Source organism: Phocoena sinus, chromosome 9 (genome assembly GCF_008692025.1).
Source record: "Phocoena sinus isolate mPhoSin1 chromosome 9, mPhoSin1.pri, whole genome shotgun sequence".
NCBI lineage: Eukaryota > Metazoa > Chordata > Mammalia > Artiodactyla > Phocoenidae > Phocoena > Phocoena sinus.
In genome coordinates this window covers 5348953-5368389 of record NC_045771.1, presented here as the reverse complement: position 1 = coordinate 5368389, position 19437 = coordinate 5348953, and the positions used below count along the sequence as shown (strand labels likewise).

Sequence of the window (19437 nt, the reverse complement as noted above, 5' to 3'; positions counted from 1 at the left end):
CGTATTAGTTTTCCTTTCAATTACTAGGAACCAGTGATCATTTTAGGTCATTGCAGAAAGCCATCTCTGTCTCACCCTCCTCCTGGAGCAGCTGACCTGCATGTCAGTGCGAGAAGGTGGTGCCTGTATCTGACTGGAACCAACAGGAAAACAGAAATAAGAGTTGGGTGGAAGACAAGAGGAAGGAGGAAGTGTGTTCTACGGCTCTTCTCTGTTCAGCCCCCGAAGGAGCGATGAATTGCTTCTGTGCTCCTACGGACCTGTGTGCACCCTATAGGTTTGATCTAGTCCTTTGGGGCACATGGCTCTGTGCATTTTCTAATAAAACTTCCCCCTTTTATTCTTAAGTGAGAGAGGGAGTAAAGTAATCCAAAAGTCACCAGAGCCTGACATATCTCATACTGGACATCTACTTGAATTAAAGGAAAAAAAGTGCTAGGGTGTTTTCTTGCTTTTGTTTTTACTAAGTCAAAAATATAGGGGCTATGGATTAGAGTTGTTAATGTTTACTTAAAAAGAAAATGACATCCAAAATAGAGCAGTCAAAGCAAACCCGAAGTGAAAGTTAACAAGTGTTACAGGAAGTCGACAGGAAGCAGAAAGTGCGGTGTGGAAATGAAACCGCTTTTTAAAAAGCACACGAAGAGCACAGTGGATGAGGGTGATGTTTTCTTAGCAGGAGTCAAAGGATATCAATCACCTTAAGGTACTTTTTCTCCTCAATTTTATTTGTGGTAAAATGCACATAAAGATTTTCCTCTTAGCCGCTTTTAAGTATACAGTTCAGGGGTATCAAATACCATTATCATGTGGTACCACCGTCAGCACGTCCATCTCTATAACTCTTGTCATCTTGTAAAACTCAACAATTCATTTCCCATTCCCCTCCTCCTTCCCCAGCCCCGGCAAGCATTCTGCTTTCTCTCTCTATGATTTTGACTACTCTAAATATTATAAGTGGAAACATACAGTACTTGTCTTTGTGACTGCTTATTTCACTTAGCCTAATGTCCTCAAGATCCACCCGTGTTGTATCATCTGTCAGAATGTCCTTCCTTTTCAAGGCTGAATAATATTCCATTGGATGGACATGTCACACTTTGCTTATCCCCTTATCCGTCGATGGGCACTTGGGTTACTCCCATGTTTCAGCCATTGTGAATAATGCTGTCTGAAAGTTTATTATTTGGCACGTGAACCAAGCTACCAACATCAAAAGGCTTCAAATAGACTGTTTCTAATTAAATAATCAATACTTTGAATAATTGACCTAAGGCCCTAGAGTTTATGTAATTCTCATTTTTAGAGCATCTTTGTCAGGCAGATGTTTGGGGCATCCCAGAACCAGAGTTTTCTGTTTTTTGAGTAATTGAAAACAAAACTGATCATTTCACCAAGAGGCCAATGATTAACGTCTACCAAAAGCAATTTTGGTATTACTTATCCAGGGGAGCTAGCTTCATTTGGCCAAATCCACTCACGGGATTTGAACCAGTGTCCTGAACAATGTCTTCTTCCCTGTTGAAGACCTGAGCCGCTCTAGGATAAGAGCTATGGATGCATATTCTGTGTCCCTGGTGTAGCCTCGCCCAGGTCTCAGTACACAGAGCCTTTAGCTGCTTCAACCAAGAGGTACCTGAAGATGAAAAACAACATCTTCTCCACCGAACATTCGTGTGTTGCCATGGCTTACAGATTCCTTTGTCTTGTACTAAGTTTTATAACCTGAGTCAAACAAAACGCTGGTTTAGAATAAAAGCAGTGAGCTCATGGTCTATCAGATAGGGTGGTCCTCCTCGGATATCAGCCAAGGGAAGGCCTCTGCCTGACATTTACTACCAGATTCAGCCTTCTCCTCAAACTCCCACCCCAACCCTGCGCCCACAGTAACCCCCACCCCCACCCCAGCCAATCTTCCTTACTTTCTAATGGGAGTCTCTCAAATTACAGCCCCACTTGTGAGTTTCCTAATGCTGCTGGTACCCAAAACGGTGGTGGCAATGAATTGTTTGAATGACTGGGAACAGGAGTGGATGGGGACTGGATTCTTATGAAGGATTTTTAAGACAAGGAAGAGCATGGGCTGGTAAATTTGACCAATAGCATGTGGAGGAACTTGCAGGTAAGAGTCATGTGTTGGGAAGGTCTGTAGGCCTTTCTCATTGGAGAATCAGACAGGATGGAGATTTTGGATAAATGACCCCACCTGGACTGGTTGGAGGGAGCCAGGCGGGACTGAGACTAAGGTCACTTCGTGAACTTTCAATTCCTTTTCTCCCTCTTCCCTCCTTTTGTTTCCTTCCCCTCCCCACCCAAAGATATTCACATTACATCGTTGCTTACCAATTCCTTTGTCTTATCCTAAGCATTATCATTATTTGAGAATTTATTTAGTGACTGTGTCTCCTAGCACCATCACACATCACGGAACACAGAGATGGACGAGATGGGGGTGCTGCCCTCCGAGAGCTTACAACCCTCAAAAACCCTTGGGATGGTTTGTGATGATAAAATTGGCAAATTTTATACCCAAGTGTTTTTGCCTGTTTTCTTTCAACTTGACCTCCCTGTTTCTGCTTCTCTGTCCTTTGTTTGAAGCATTGCTTTTTTTCCCTCAGGAGACACAGAAGCAGAAGGATGACAGTTGTCCTGGCTCTCGATTTGAAGTTCTACACGGTGATGCCTTTCCCATCGTGTGTTTTCTTTTTCCTTCTCAACTTGAGAATAGAGCTCAGGGCTGCTTTGTTTCTCCCTAGAACTGTTTAATTAGAATCGAGTAGGGTGAAACGTGCCTACGAATTTGAGAGAAAACCTCTACGGTTTCAGCCACCTTATTTCCTTTTACCCACAGGGAAAGTTCCGGGCTTTCCGGTCACTCCCACAGAACTGGCCTCCACTCTTGAACAAGCACCTCACTCTCTCCCCGACGTTCCCTGCCGTCCATAAGTTCTATCTTCCTCCTCCTCCCTTCACCTCCTGCCGGCTGCCCGCCTGGTGTCGCAGCTTTGTTCAGTGCCTTGTGTTTTGTTTTGTCACGTTACCCTTTCCCCTTACGAATTGGTCTGGCAGCTGTGCCCCCGGACACAGCGGTTCTTTCCCTGACACCCGGCTGTGGCTACTCCAGTCTGTGCCACACAATTCAGCAATTTTTATCTTGTATCTTCCCCTGTTTTCTCTCATGATTCGTCTGTCTCCCTGGCAACCCTCAAGCGACTCCTGGGCAGCACCCATGTCTTCTGTGTCCTTTATACCCACAGAAAAGACCGAACACCGGCATGCTCTCAGTTTATACTTGTTTATTTTAACATGTGTCTTATATTTTGGGTAGGCTGAACCCCTGTTCAAGAAGATCCAAAATAGAATAGAACAACACATAAGAGTCTATTTCTCGCTCACTTAACTACCCCGGGTGAATATTTCAAGTTGCTCCACATGGTCCTGCAGGAACCAGGCTGATGGAGGCTCCATCATCTTGAACGTGTGGCTTCCATCATCCCAGGCAGAGCATGGGGGGATGCTCCTTGGAGGTTTCTGGGCCAGGCCTGGAGTGGTACACCTGCATTCCATTGAAGAGATCATAGTCATGGCCACAGCCAACTGCAACAGGCTGTGAACCATAGGCCCAGCTGGCAGGAAAGAAGAGGAGACATCTTTTGTCTTAGGAGGGACAGCAAGCACTCCCTTCCACACTCCCTGTACTTCCCATTCCATCACTTTATCCCTTGCTTTCTACAAAAGCATTCTTCTTGAGCTCCGTTCCATTGAGCAGAAGCTTCTGAGAAGATATATTTCTGCAATCGAGATGTGTATACGTTTTCTAGGGCTACCATAACAAAGTGGTACAGGTGGCTTGAACCACAGAAATTATTGTCTCATGGTTCTAGAGGCTGCAGGTCTAAGATCAAGGTGTTGTCAGGACTGGTTTTCTCTGAGACCTCTCTCCTTGGCTTGTGGACGGCTGTCTCCTCTCTGGGTCTGAACTTGGTCATCCCTCAGTATGTGTCTGTGTCCTAATCTCGTCTTCTTTTTTTTAGTGTTGTTTTTATTTATTTATTAATTTATTTATTTTGGCGGCGCTGAGTATCAGTTACGGCACACGGGAGCCTCACTGTGGCATACGGGACCTTTGGTTGCGTGTGCGGGCTACTTAGTTGGGGCATTAGAACTCTTAGTCGTGGCATACATGCACGATCTAGTTCCCCGACCAGGGCTCGAAGCCAGGCCCCCTCCACTGGGAGCGCAGAGTCTTACCCACTGGACTGCCAGGGAAGTCCCTAATCTCTTCTTCTTATAAGGAAATCAGTCCTATTGGATTAGGGCCACAAGACCTCATTTTACCCGCAAGACCTCATTTTACCTTTCTCACCTCTTCCATGGCCCTATCTCCAAACACAGCCACATTCTGAAGAACTAGGGGTTAGGACTCCAATATATGAACTGGGTGGCGGCGGCGGGACAAAATTCAGCCCGTAGTAAGATGATATCTAGAAGAAGGAAGTACAACTAGTGTCAGCAGGAAAAATGCTATTGGCTTCTCTGCTCCCTCTAGTCCCTACAACACTTTTCCACCTTGCTGGCATTCTCAAAGTTTCCTCTATGGTGACTGTCCATAGACCCCCTTAAATCAGCTTTGAAGGGAGGGCTGAGAAAAGCATACAGTCCAATTTACCCTGGCTATTCCTCAGAAGGGGTGCAATGGCTCCCAGCCCAGGGAAGAAAGGGGCCACCCTGCACCTTGGATTCTTGTTTTTTAAATTTTTTTTAATTGAAGTAGAGTTGATTTACAGGGTTGTGTTAATTCCTGGTGTACAGCAATTTTTTAATTTATTTTTTCTATTGAAGTAGAGTTGATTTACAGTGTTTTACACCTTGGATTCTTTCTTTTTTTATAAATTTATTTATTTATATTTATTTTTGGCCACGTTGGGTCTTTGTTGCCACACGCGGGCTTTCTCTAGTTGCGGCAAGCGGGGGCTACTCTTCGTTGCGGTGCACGGGCTGCCCATTGTGGTGGCTTCTCTTGTTGCAGAGCACGGGCTCTAGGCACACGGCCTTCAGTATTTGTGGCACTTGGGCTCAGTAGTTGTGGCTCACGAACTCTAGAGCGCAGACTCAGTAGTTGTGGCGCACAAGCTTAGTTGCTCCGTGACATGGGGGATCTTCCCCGACCAGGGCTCGAACCCATGTCCCCTGCATTGGCAGGTGGATTCTTAACCCCCGCGCCACCAGGGAAGTCCTACACCTTGGCTTCTTTAGCATCCTTTCCCTGCAGGTGTAGAAGTGGGCGCCCTCCACTTCACATCACACTGCTGTTTCCCAGATTCAGGGCAGGATTCCCAGCTGTGTGCTGGAGTCCAAGAATGCAAAGATTAATAAGAAATAACCTCTCCACTCCTGGAGCTCACAGGCTGGTAGGAAAGCACCATCGGCAGCTACTACTGCTTTTGCAATAAATGGACAGCAAGCATCCCCATGATAATAGCTCAACCAAACTTTATGTCAGACCTTTACCAAGTTTCCCTGGAAAGACTGTCCTTCAGTGTTATTACACGACCCTTCCCTGATTGTTCGCCGGTTCCCCTCTTGTGGATTTTCTTCTCATTACAATATGCCTAAAAACTCCTCTAGATACTTCACCTACACAGCCACCCTAGGCGGTCAACACTACTCTCCCCGCTTAGAGATCAGACAGCTGAGGCTCAGAGAGGTTATGTTGGCATTTTTCAAACTGAACGGAATCATGTAATTGTGTTTTTTTTGTTGTTGTTTGTTTTTGTTTTGCGGTACGCAGGCCTCTCACTGCTGTAGCCTCTCCCGTTGCGGAGCACAGGCTCCGGACGCGCAGGCTCAGCGGCCACGGCTCACGGGCCCAGCCGCTCCATGGCATGTGGGATCCTCCCGGACCGGGGCACGAACCTGTGTCCCCTGCATCGGCAGGCGGACTCTCAACCACTGCGCCACCAGGGAAGCCCCGGAATCATGTAATTGTTCAGTGGCTCTGCAGATGGCTTCTTAGATGAGGAATTTTTTTTTTTCCCTCAAATGAAGCCTTAAGTGGAAGCTAATCAGATAAAGGCAGAGGTGTTCTGGTTGAAGGAGGAATACTTTCCACCCTATGACTCACACCCACTCTGAGGATCCAGAAGCACCCAGGAGAAGCCCCGAGGGACCTAGAGGAGGTCAGAATGTAACCGCTAGCTGGGTGGCCATGGGGTAAGCAAAGACTATTATAGCTTAGAAGTTTCATTTTAATTGGATTTGTTAAGTTTGAGATGCTTAGACAGTTGGATAAATATTAGGACTCAGTGGAGAGGTAGGACATGGGGGTATGAATTTGGGTGTCAGTGCACACAAATGGTATTTTCCTCTCTAAGGATCACTGAGGTCATCTGGGAGAAAGTGCAAATAAATGGTAATAGAGGATCCAGGACTGAACCCCACAGCGCTCTGATTTTAGAGGCTGAGAAAAAGAAGAAGCTCCAGCGAGGAAGAACCAAAGGAGAGTATGCTCAGGCAAGCCGAGTTTAGAGACTGTTTCAAAAAGGAGGAAGTGACCAACCCTGCGGTATCTGCTGAGAGGCCAATAGATGAGGACATAATAGTGACTACTGGATTTGGCCGGTGTTCGTTGGTGACTTGGGTGAGAGTGGTCTAGCGAAGTGGTAGGGATAGGAGACTGAGCAGGTCGATTTGGAGAGTGTATAGTTAAGAGTATTATTAGATTAGGCAGGGATAACAGAGCACCCTTGAAGTCTCAGGGGCTTAACACAAATGTTCATTTGTTGCTTAAATTAGGCCTCCTGTGCATCCGGTATCTTGTAACTATACCTTGTGGTATCTACACCCTCCATCTTGTAGCTATGCCATCTAGCAGACTTCAAAGGTCGCTTTTCAGGAAAAGAGCTGGTGGGGGGGACTTCTTACTTACTCTTAAATCCCCTGGACCACAGCCATCTGGCCAGAACAAGAAGCATGGCCCCTCTTAACTGTTAAGGGCTGTAAGTGTTCCTGCTTGCCCAGGAATGAGAGGAGAGCCAGCCTGGAGACCTCATGTAACTTTTACTGCAGGGAGTAATGGATGTGAGGGATGGAGAGAGTGACCATGGAGACCTCTTCCAAGATTTCCCAAGAGAACAGTGGCTGGAAGGGGACAAAGGGTCAAGGAAGGGTATTTGTAAATTAAAAAAATAAAATTTATACACTTTTAAAGGTTATTCTTCATTTACAGTTATTACAAAATATTGGCTCTAATACCCATGTTGTACAACACATCCTTGAACCTATCTTATTACACCCAGTAGTTTGTACCTCCCACTCCCCCACCCCTGTATTGCCCCTCCCGCCCCCCACTGGTTACCACTAGTTTGTTCTCTATATCTGTGAGTCTGCTTCTTTTTGGTTATATTCACTAGTTTGCTGTATTTTTTAGATTCCACATATAAGTGATTTCATATACTATTTGTCTTTCCCCGTATGACTTGTTTCACTTAGCGTAATGCCCTCCAAGTCCATCCATGTTGCTACAAATGGCGATATTGCATTCTTTTTTATGGCTGAGTAGTATTCCATTGTGTGTGTGCACATACACCCATATACCACATCTTCTTTATCCGTTCATCTGTCAGTGGACACTTAGGTTGCTTCCATGTCTTGGCAGTTGTAAATGATGCTGCCATGAACATTGGGGTGCTATGTGTCTTTTTGCATTTCCCACCAACAGCACATAAAGGTCCCCTTTTCTCCACATCCTCGCCAACATTTGTTATTTGTGTTCTTTTTGGTGACAGTCTAAAAGATTCAGTGGAGAGGGAGAAACTGGTGATGCAGGAAGATGAGACAAACGTAGGTCTGAGGTCAGCCCTTGCGAAGGCAAGAGGATGGGATTCTGAGCATAACAGTGGGTTTGCCTCCAGGGAGAGCAGGGACATTTTTCCTTTTCTAACAGAGAAAGGGCAGAGAGTATATATACAAATATTGGTGGTTGGTGGAATAGGTGGTAGGGAAAGAAAATGAGGTGTTGAGTTAGCCAAAAAATTCTTTTGGTTTTTCTGTAACATCTTACGGAAAAACCATGAACTTTTTGGCCAACCCAACAGTTCTCATCTGAGTGCTTCTCTGTTCTCTGCCATCACCAGCTGAGAATGAGGGTAGGATGGAGGGGAGGCTGGAGGTTTGAGAAGAAAAGTGAAGGTTGGCTTGCTCATTTCTGCCTACTCCCGGTTTATGTGACACAATTCCTAACAGCTCCTGTATGGGGCGCCTCTTCTGCCTCATTCCTTATACTCTTGCCCTCACCACTGTGGAGGTGACTGGTTCTGTGATGATGCCCGACTGATTCGTGCTGGTGCACGTGGAAGAGCTCATCTTTGGTCCCTTTTGTCCCCCTTGTCCCCTTAGTGCTGTGAACACCCAACTCAGAATCATGGCGGAGCAAACAAACCTTCACCCACTAGAAACAGGAGGTGGTGGAGAAATACGTCCCCTTTTTCTACTCCTATGGACAATACTGATGCATGGTTTATAGGTGTTTATTTAATATTTTCTCTCATTCTGTGGGCTGCATTTTCACTCTTAATTGTGTCCTTTGGTACATAAGTCTTTAATTTTGAGGTAGTTCGATTTATCTTTCTTTCATTGCCTGTACTTCGGTGTCGTATCCAAGAAATTATCACCAAATCCAATGTCATGAAGCTTTTACCCTGTTCTAAGAGTTTCTATAGTTTTATCTCTCTCTCTCTTTTTTTTTTTTTTTGGCCATACCATGTGCCATGTGGGATCTTAGTTCCCCGACAGGGATCGAACCCGTGGCCCCCTGCAGTGGAAGTGCGACATCTTAACCACTGGACCGCCAGGGAAGTCCTATAGTTTCATCTCTTAACACTTAGGTCTTTGATCCATTCTGAGTGGAAACAACCCAGATGTTTATCAACTGATGACTGGATAAACAAAATGTGGTATTTTCATACAATGGATTATTATTTGAGCATAAAAAGGAATGAAGTACTGACACGTGCTGCAGTCTGGGCGAGCCTTGAAAATATGATGCTCAGTGAAAGAAGCCAGACGCGAGAACCACGTGTTGTGTGATTCTATTTATATGAAAGGTCCAGGATAAGTAAATTCTCAGAGACAGAAAGTAGACTGGTGGTTGATGGAGGATGGAGAGAAGGGGAAATGGGCGTGACTGCTAGGTGTTATGGGGTTTCTTTGAGCTGAGGAAAATGTTCTGAAATTAAATAGTGGTGGTGGTCCCACAGCTTTGTGAACATACTAAAAAACCTCTGAACTGTTATATTTTAAAAGGCTGAATTTTGTGTTATGTGAATTATATCTTAATAAAATAAAATTCTAACTGTTGTATGTGCACCTTTCTCAGAAGGAAAGATTTGACTTTATTACAACAAACCAACCATGCAATGCTTGCAAAACTCCTGTGATACATTTGTCCAAAACTGGGGCCAACTCACTTTTTTTCCCTTCAGGCTGTGAGGCTATGACATGCACACAGTGGCGTGCACAGTGTTCAGTGAACAGCCCGGTGACTGTATATGTAGGCTCTGTGAGGCTTTCACTCAGATCAAGAACATACAGTGTGTCCGGCCCTATAAAAGGCTCACTCTGGGCCTCTCTCAGAAGCAAGCATTCCCACCCCCTCCCAGAGGTAATCACCACTCTGACCACCATCACTCTGGATTAGTTCTTCCTCTTCTAGAGCCTCATAGAATTAGGATTATAGGCTGTGTCTGGCTTCTATCAGTGTTACGTCTGGGGCATTCATCCTGTTGTGTGGCTCTGTGGCTCAGTCATTTCAGTGCTGCTTTGCATTCTGTTACATGTAGAAGCACAATTTATCCATTCTCCTGTTGATGGCATTAGGGTTGTTTCCAGTTGGGGGCTACTATGAATAGAAGCTTACCTTTTAATATTATTATAAAAGTACAAAAAAGCACCTTCCCTTAGAGCCTGTCTGAAGGAGATTGGAAGTCATGCTTGGAGGTTTATAACTGGCTGTCGTATCCGCCCCAGGAGAGGTATCAAAACCGCAGCCCACCCGCTTCCTCTCACATACCAGCAGATGGCTGGTCCCAGGCAAAACACTGAGTCAGCCTCCTTCAAGGGAGGAGGGTCAGATCTGCTCAGACATGTTAAGAAAGAAGAAATTTTGCGAGCATTTGGCTGAATTCAGGTACTAATATCTAAAGTTGAGTAATACAGGGTAAGAAATAAAAAGGCAGCCAGTAACTCTTTGGCTTATCTTTGTCTCTTGAGGTATTCTGAAAACGTCTCTGTTTTCTTAAGTTTATTTCAGAAGAGCCAAAAACGAGGCTTGCCCTAGAGAAGGCTAGGATTTTGATTTGCTCAATGCTAGGTTTTTCCTATTTCCTCAGCTGAGGAGAGAGAATTCTAAGACTTTCTGGAAAGACCCTTTGAACTTTGGAATTCCTGGATCCTGCCCGCTGATTGGAGCTCCCGGGCAGGGGCCTCTGGGGCTGGTGAGGAGCTGTGTGATGTCACAGGGCTTTGTGAGTTAGCCTGGGGCCGCCTGTGTTTTGAGCCCTGCCATGCGGGGCAGGGTACCCAGCACAGTCAAGTTATTTGCTCAGGACGCATTCAGGAAGAAATTCCATCTTCCGGATCATTCGGTGTAGACTCCTGCCTGATTCCGCCTGTGACTCAGCTTGGAGAATACAACTAGAGAGCAGCCAGTGGTTGTCTCAGTGGTACGTGGCTGGACTCAGTCTGCTGAAAAGTGGGAACAAAGATGGGGGGGCGGTCCTTCCACCTAGAATCAGTGGGAGCAGCGCATCAAATCACGGAATCTTGAATGGGATGCTGGCTCTGGGGATTAGGATTCAGAAGATCAGATTTTTCGGGCTGGGTTATGCCACCTTAGAGGCTTACTGGGCATCGTAATAACTTTAGTTCTTGAAAATCAGGGCCAATTCTCACTGTATACCACAAAGGTACACCCTTTGTACTTCTTAGGATTTATACAAAGAGAATGTATTACTTATTCAACAAGCGAAATAGAAAAAAAAACTCCTGGTAGTATCAGAAAGTCAGAGATCTTGTATGGAGATCGGTATTAAGATTGTTCTTGGAAAGCAAGGGATTACAAATACTGATTATTTGCAGAAAAATTAGTTGTGACATTATCTAAAGCATGGTCATGTTTTCCTGGCTCTAAAAACGAACATTTTAAAACTCAGTGACTGTAAATCCAGATTTATTTTAGGGCTTTTGTTTCTCGGTTATGTGCCTGTGCACATGTGTTAGTGACTACTGGCAGCGTTCTTTTTTGCTTTACTGGATTCTTTTCATTAACTCTCAGGTTTTTGTTTTTTTTTGAATGCATTTAAAATTTTGTTTGCTATACATACAAATCATCACTGAAGTATTTTTTACAACTTAATTCTGTATTTTTCTAGCATATGAGTTTTAGTGAAGGAAATAATTGAACATGGTTTCCTTCTGAGAATACAGAGTTGAAGAGCCAATCACAGAGCTGCGGGATCTGTCTCTGGGTAGGAGAAGTTTTCTGCATTTTGTGGGAGTGTGGGGAGGGTGTTGGGGGTGGGAGGGGGAGAGATGAGGTGCATATTCCAGAGAACTAATGGGAGCTCTGCTTTAAGAAAATGCAATATAAGGCAACTGATATTAGTAAAATAAGAAATTTGGGGGGAGGGATTTTTTATAAGTGTTCATATCTAAAGAAAATTATCCCCCAATTTTCTTTTTTTTTAATTTGTAAGAAAATTTTTATTTTATGATGGAGTAGAGTTGATTTACAGTGTTGTATTAGTTTCAGGTGTGCAGCAAAGTGATTCAGTTAGACATATGCATGTATCTATTCTTTCCCAAATTTTCTTAGTATGGTAGAATCTTTCCAGAGTATGGATTTATTTTATTTTTCAGTAATAATTCTATCATATGAATTCATGTGTATGTTTTGTATATTAAACTTGGTGGCCTCCCCTCACCTATTTTCTTCTTTCACTAGTTTCTAATTGCTTTTGGGTTTTGGAGAAAATCAAAACAGATGTCTCTCAAAATTTAGATGCTAATAGGAAGATGTGGTGGTAATAAGTTAAAACAGCTTCATTCTCTTTTCAGTTCTTTTACTCCATCCATTTCCCCTAGTTAGAACTTATCTTCTTCTCCTACACATTCGATACATTTTCTTTGCATAATTAAATATTTCGTTTTTAGAGTGTTATCCATTTAGTCAATGAGCCTTTATTGTGCAACCAGGATCTTTGTCAGGACGTTAGATCCCGTGTCCTAGGGGAATGCTCCCATACTGATAAACTCTCCCGAATCCAGCTTTATGTCCCCTCCCTTTACCAAGCATCCTCAGGACTCAGCCCAGGCACAGGCCCCTGACTCCAGTGGGTGGTGATGCCTGGGCCCTGCAGTTCTGGGGGAACAGAGGGGGCCTCACACATTCCCGGCCAAGCTATGTTATGACTTGGTCCTCGTTACTGACCTGGTGGCCAGGAGCGGACTTGAGAGGTGACCCTGAGGGAGGGCAGGTGTTGCCCTTTGAAACGGAGGCCTCTTGTTATTTTCAAGGAGAGGAGGAGAGCTAGCCTTTCGTGGAGAGGAGGGGCCGTTGCTGTGGGTCCAGAGTGTCCGGTGGGTCTGGGGTTTCCGGCGTGTCTCCACCCACACACTCCCATCCCGCGGCTCAGTCTCCCTCCTTTCCTGGGTTGAACACTAGCCAAGGTGAGAATCAACCTTCCCTTCCCTGCAGCTCAGCTGCCCTCATCAAGCCCTGCTTTCTCGCCCATTGGTTGTAGGGGTGAGTCTTTTTATACCCTGCTAAGGAAGCCCTCTGACTCAGATATTTTGCCTTAAATTGGGGGCGAATAACCCTCAGCTTTCCATTACTTTTCTCAGTTGCGTCCACAGCCTCAACCTCAGCCATTCTGATTCCGTGGTATTTGTGGTGACCGCTCCCTGCCCTCATCTCTCAAATGGGCCAACCAGAACACTCCTTTCCACCAGGATTCCACCCCAGGTCACCACAGCAAAGTTTTAGTGAGGGCACTGCTTCATTAAGGGGCTATCAGAATGCTGCCTTTCCACCAGCAGTGGGTCCTCAGGGAAGTCAGCTAAGGGTGACCCAGCCCCTAAACCCCATTTTAGACCGTTTCCCAGGACCACTCCCACTACCAACTCTTGTAGTTCCAGTTCCCCAGAAAACGGACTCTGAGATTTGCATGGAAGCACTTTATTGACGTGGGTTTGGCTTCCCAAAGTGAGGGAGATGGGTCAAGCAGAGGAAGAGGCTGGAGTGTGATGTGGTTGAGGGGCCCCTGCCAGCCCCGTGGGCCACTCTGGGCCGGAGGGGCCTTCAGAGTCATCCCAAAGTGAGACAAGAGGCTTCCACCCATCGACCAGTCTTTAAGCGTGAGTTCCCTCAGGGAGGGGGAACCTTGGGCAAAGCAGCTTGCCTCAGCCAAAGGTAATTCTGGGGCATGGACTTGGCTGTGAGCCTTTGGCAGTAGGGGGAGCAGGTGCCCACCTCTGCCTAAGGCATTGTATCCAGGTGTGTTCAGGTCTCTTTCTGGTGGCTTGAGGCCATGGAGCTGTTATGGCCACTGGGTTCTGTTGAGCAGTATGGGTTTCCTACATGAACAAGAGCAGTAAGAACCACGGTGGATATGCAAGCTTGTTCCTAGGGAAGGGCCAAGGTCAAAACTGTAGAAGCCAAATTCTTCCCTCGAGTCCGAGAAAGGGTAAAAGTGGGAGATGATGCTAAATGTTTGAATGCCAGGAAGTCACTTGGGATGAATTGGAGCGTGAGAAGGAAAACCCATGACAGAGGGACCTGGACCCAGGAGGGACCTGGAGAGCATGAGGCTCGTTTCATTGATTACTTTTCCCAGGAGTCAGGACATCCGGGGACTTAAAGGGACAGGGATGGGAGCATCTATGTTCACTGTGTTTGCCAGTATTGATGCTGTTTGATTTATTTTCACATTTTGTTTTCATTTTCAATCTTTTTAAAAATCTTTGCTTTAAAAACGTTTGTCAAAGTAATACATATGTATAAAAAATAAAATAAAAACAAAATCTTAAAAGAAAGTCAGCAGGCCCTTCCCAATTCCCACACTGACCCCCACCCCAGTTCAACTCCCTGAAAGCAAGAGACTCTTTAATCTGTTTCTTAGGACGGTTACCTTCACATTTTAAATAATATTCTCAGACTTCTCTTTCTTGGTTTATCTATATTATACACCAACTTCATTCTTCTTACATGGCCTCTATATTTTTTAGCTTATTTTCCAATAAATCTATGTGACTTTTTTTTTTTTTTTGGTTAATACAGTTATCAGTGGTTACATCTTCATCACTCTATTGATATCGTTCCCTAGTTTTTACCGTCATAGAGATCATCTACCTGCACTTCCCCACCCCCAAATAATTCCTCAAATCTGATATTCTTTGGACCCATCTCCTTTGTGGGGTAGGGGTGCAGCGCCCGGAGCTCAACACCAGCTTCTGTTCCAATCTCTGCTGGTTGCACCCTAAGCCCACTTGACACCTGCCCTCCGAGACTGCTCTGCGTCTCTCCTGGGTTGAATCCACTACCCTGGGTCCTTGTACTCTTTGTTTATTCTTTGTGTTGCTGGCACTTACAATCTACACATAGTTGCCCAAAAAGGAAGGCAAGAAGTGTAATTTGTTTTTGAAAACATCTTTACTCAAGCTTTATTAAATTTTGACTAGATATAGAAATCTAGCTGGAATATCATTTGACAGAATTTTGAAGCCATTCCTCTGCAGTTTTTCAGAACCCAACGGTGCTGTTGAGAAATTTGATCTCATTCTGCTTCTCCTTCTCGTATATGTCACCTGTTTCTCCTGCCTCTGGAAGCTTCTAGGATCTTTTTACATCGATCACATTGGCCATCCTATGGGCCCTTTTAGTTCTGGGGAAAATGTTTGTATTATTTATTTGATGCTTTTCTCCTCTTTTCTCTGATCACCTTTTAGAACCCTTTGCACTAGTTGGATGTTATATCAATACTTCGTAGAATGAAATATCACATCTCTCGCTTTTTTCCTCTCTCATTTATCTGTGCTTCCAGAGTATTCCTTTCATGCTATTTAACAACCTTCTGATGATTTTTAATTTTAGCGATCATGCTTTAAGTTTCAGCAGCCTCTTTTTGTTCTCTAAGTGTTCCTTTTTCAAGCCTGCTTCTCTGGTTTCATAAATGTAATGTCTTCTTAGCTCTCTCTGAACAATCAAAATCAGTGTTTTGATGTTTCGAAAGCTCTCATTTGCTGTTCCCCTTTTCTGGTTCAATTTGTATTTTCTTTCTTTCTGAAGGCTTCCCTCAAGCACCTCAGCCAATCCTTGGCATCCGTACTAGTTTACTAGGGCAACCACAACAAAGTCCCTTAGACTGGGTGGCTTGGACGATAGACGTTTATTTTCTCACAATTCTGGAACCCAGAAGTACGAGGTCAAGGTGTCAGCAGGGTTGGTGTCTTTTGAAGCCTCTCTCCTTGGCTTGCAGACGGCCAGCTTCTCACTGTGTCCTCAAATGGCCTTTCCTCTGTGCCTGCACCCTTGGTGTTTCTTCCCCTTCTTATAAGGACACCAGTCCTGTCGGATCAGGGCCCACCCTAATGGCCTCATTTAAACTTCATTACTAAAGACCCCGTCTCCAAATACCGTCACGTTGGGAGTTAGAACTTCAACATATGAGTTTAGGGGGACACAATTCAGTCCACAACAGCATTCCATTCCAGCGGAAAAGAGAGACTGTAACACGCTGTCGGGAGCTTCTGGGTGTTGGGCTCACCCCCTCCCACAGGTGTCCTGTCTTCACAGTGACACGCGGGGAGTCGGCTGCTTTCTTGGGCACCCCATACGCTTCACTGTGAGGGGGGCTTTTCTCTAGGGCCTGTCTTCTCATCACAGAATAATTCTCCCCTCTCCTACCTCAGGTTGAGCAGCCTGGCTGCTGGGATCCTGTGCGTGAAGCGGGAAAGAGAGCCAGGTGACTCCCCTGACCTCAGCCTCAAGCTTCCTTCTGTGGAGGCTGAGCCTCTACAGTCCCATTTCTCCAGAGGAGAAATTGCCAGGCTCTTGTCTGACTTTTCTGTGCGGGGAGGGGTGTCCGGAGCCGACTGTCCTGCATGGAAGCGTGTGACCTTTTCCAAAGCCTCCCCTCGTGCCCCCTGACAAGCCTGGGCCTCCAAACCCTGAGCTGCCCTGGGGTCTGCTAGACGCGTATCTGTCTCAGAGTCCTCGCTCTGCCCACCTGGAGTTGTGACTCCCTCTGTCCTTCCAAGTCATGGTCACACGGCCAATCGTGTGTCTTCCAAACCTGTACTGAAATCGCCATGCATTTTTCAGTGGGAAACTGAAATCCCCCTTAGTTGTGGGAACTAAGATCCCACAACCCACGACCAAAATAAAAAGCATTAAGGACACAGTCCGAGCTCTTTATCCTCCTCCTGACGCCCTCCCACACAGAGGTTATCACTATCCTGTATTTTTCCTATATTTGTGTAGACCGTGCACACGCATGGTGTCTTCCCCTAACATTTGCTACCCTCAAGCGTATGCATAAACAATTGCACTGCTTTCCGTGTTTTCCAAATTTATATAGGTAACATCATACCCTACTTGTTTTTTGTGCAACATTATGTGTTTTAGATTTTACGATATTAATCCGTGTTGCTCCAGTAGGTTCATTTCCAACGCTGAATGAACAGCCTCAGTTTATCAGTTCTCCTGTTGAGGGAAACTAGAGTTGTATCTACTTTCTACCACAAACATGACTCCAGTACATGTTCTTGTACATGTCTCCTGGCGAGAGTCTCTTTGGGGTATATCTCTAGGGATGGAACTACTTCCACATTCCCTATGTATAGACTCAACCTGCAGAGATTGCAGAGCGGCTGTGCCATTTCACAGTCCCGTCAGGGGGGTCCGCACTTCTCACTGCCCACTTTCTTTCCACCATGGGGCAGTGCATGTTCTTACATTTCTAACAGTCTGATTAGTGTCAGATCAGCTTTTTAAAACAGAGACCTATGCCATCACTCCTAGATGCGTCGAGAAGGTGGAAGGGATGAGAAACCCTTCTTTCACATTGTTTGCTTTAGTTTTATCTCAGGAGTCTGGGTCAATGACTTGAAATGATAGTGTATGTTTTATAAGCACGTTATACATTTTCATGTTAAGAAATCTGATGAATATCAGTTTTAAGAGTTTTTTAAGGGATACACTTTCTCGTATCAAAGTATATGATAAGCGCTGATATCAAAATAATCCTGTTTTTAAAACACTGTAAATTGAATTTAAGCCAAGTCGATGATCTCTAAACCATCAAAATAGCTAATACAGCTTCTCTTAAATCCTTCTGGTTTAGGAAATGTTAAAATGGACCTTCAAAAATGCTAGGTTTACAATGAGAAATGTTATAATTCAATGTTTACTCTATGGATCCTTGACACTTGGGATCTGGACAGCCATCTTTAGTATTTATTTTCACCATAATCCTGTGAAGAATGAGGAGAAGAAGATCCAGGAGAAAGGAAATCCATTAATTTGGTCCCTTGGGAAGAAATTGCAAACTAAACGTGGCTCAGTGCAAATACCAAGACCGTATGTAACAGTCAAAAGGCCTAATGAAGATGAAACTACAGAACAGAAGTCATTTTTTAAACTAGGTAAGTATTTTGATTTCCTCTGTTATCCATTTTAAGGGGAAAATATACCATAAATTTAATAACTGGGAAGAGTGAGAGAATGTCCTTTTTTAGAGCAATTCAATTTTAAATTATGAAATATTTCTCATATATATTCATATATACCCATACACACACACACACACACAGAGAAAATAATAAAACAGGCTTGTATGTATTTACCACCTAAATTTAACAATTTTTATGTAGTTTGCTGTATCTGTTTCAGATAGCTTTCTGTGTTTCAAAGAAATAAATTATAATAGGTACAGTAAAAACTTCACCCCAATTCTTCCTCCTCCTTAGATATCTTCCTCATTTCTTTTATGTATTTTCTTTAAGAAAAATACAGTATGTATTTTTAAAAATAAATTTATTTATTTAGGCTGCATTGGGTCTTTGTTGCTTGTTGCTGTGCTTCGGCTTTCTCTAGTTGTGGTGAGTGGGGGCTACTCTTCGTTGTGGTGTGCAGACTTCTCATTGCGGTGGCTTCTCTTGTTGCAGAGCACGAGCTTTAGGCACGCGGGCTTCAGTAGTTGTGCCACGTGGGCTCAGTAGTTATGGCACGTGGGCTGCAGTAGTTGTGGCTCACGGGCTCTAGAGTGCAGGCTCAGTAGTTGTGGCACACGGGCTTAGTTGCTCTGCGGCATGTGGGATCTTCCCGGACCAGGGCTTGAACCCGTGTCCGCTGCATTGGCAGGTGGATTCTTAACCACTGCGCCACCAGGGAAGACCCATAGTGTGTATTTTTAATATATTTGTAGCTGTTCTGGAATGAATTGCAATGCCACTATGGGTATTAACGTGTAAGTCTTTGTATAAACATATTTTGTTTCTCTCAGGTAAATACCTAGGTATGGGATGGATGGGTCATATGGTAGCTGTAGGCTTAACTGTAAAGAACATGACAAACCGGTTTCCAAAGGAAGGGTGCCATTTTATATTTCCTTCAGCAGTGGATGAGAATTCCATTTTCTCCAGGTTTGGCTAACACTTGACATGGTCAGATTTTTAGATTTTAACCATTCTAATGGGTGAGTAATGGTATCATTGTGGCCTTAATTTGCATTTCCCCACAACTAAGGATTTTGAACACCTTTTCATGTGCTTAATGGCCTCACGTACATCTCCTTTTGTTAAGTGTCTCTCCAAGTCTTCTGTCCCTTTTTAAATTGGGATGTCTGTCTTCTGATTTCTACGACTTTTAAAATATATTCTGGTATCAAATCCTTTGATTTGTGAGTTGCAAATATTTTGCACAAGTCTGTGCCTTGTCTTTTCATTCTCTTTTTTTTAATTGAGATATAACTGATATATATCATTGTATTCATTTTAGGTGTACAACACAATGATTTTTATCTATGTATATATTGCAAAATGGTTACCACAATAAATTTAATTAACATACATTATCACACATAGTTACCATTTTTTTTTCTTGTGATGATAACTTTTTTCTTTTTTTTCTTTTTTTACTGTTAATATACAATTTATTCTTATATTCCAAGAGGAGAATGTTTTCTAATTTCCACAGTTGAAAACAAGATTATTTATAATCACATAATTCACCATTATTATTCATGACATTTTCTTCGGAAAGGATAAAAGTTATCTCAGTACTTCAAGAGATAACTTAAGGTATACTGTCTTAGCAACTTGCAAGTATATAAAGCAGTGTGCTGACTAGAGTCACCATGCTGGGCATCTTCATTCTCCTCT

General features: G+C 44.1%; 1 protein-coding gene across 1 annotated transcript in view; it reads left to right on the top strand.

Annotated features, from left to right (window-relative positions):
- Window positions 1-651: 651 nt before the first annotated feature.
- The window catches only part of GALNTL5 (polypeptide N-acetylgalactosaminyltransferase like 5), an 85071-nt gene continuing 66285 nt past the window's right edge, over window positions 652-19437 (top strand). Inside the window, exons 1-3 of the mRNA XM_032642163.1 lie at window positions 652-706; window positions 11430-11525; window positions 17400-17700. Of these exons, the coding sequence (XP_032498054.1) occupies window positions 17403-17700 (298 nt within the window). The 5' untranslated portion in view covers window positions 652-706; window positions 11430-11525; window positions 17400-17402. The remainder of the gene's footprint in view (window positions 707-11429; window positions 11526-17399; window positions 17701-19437) is intronic.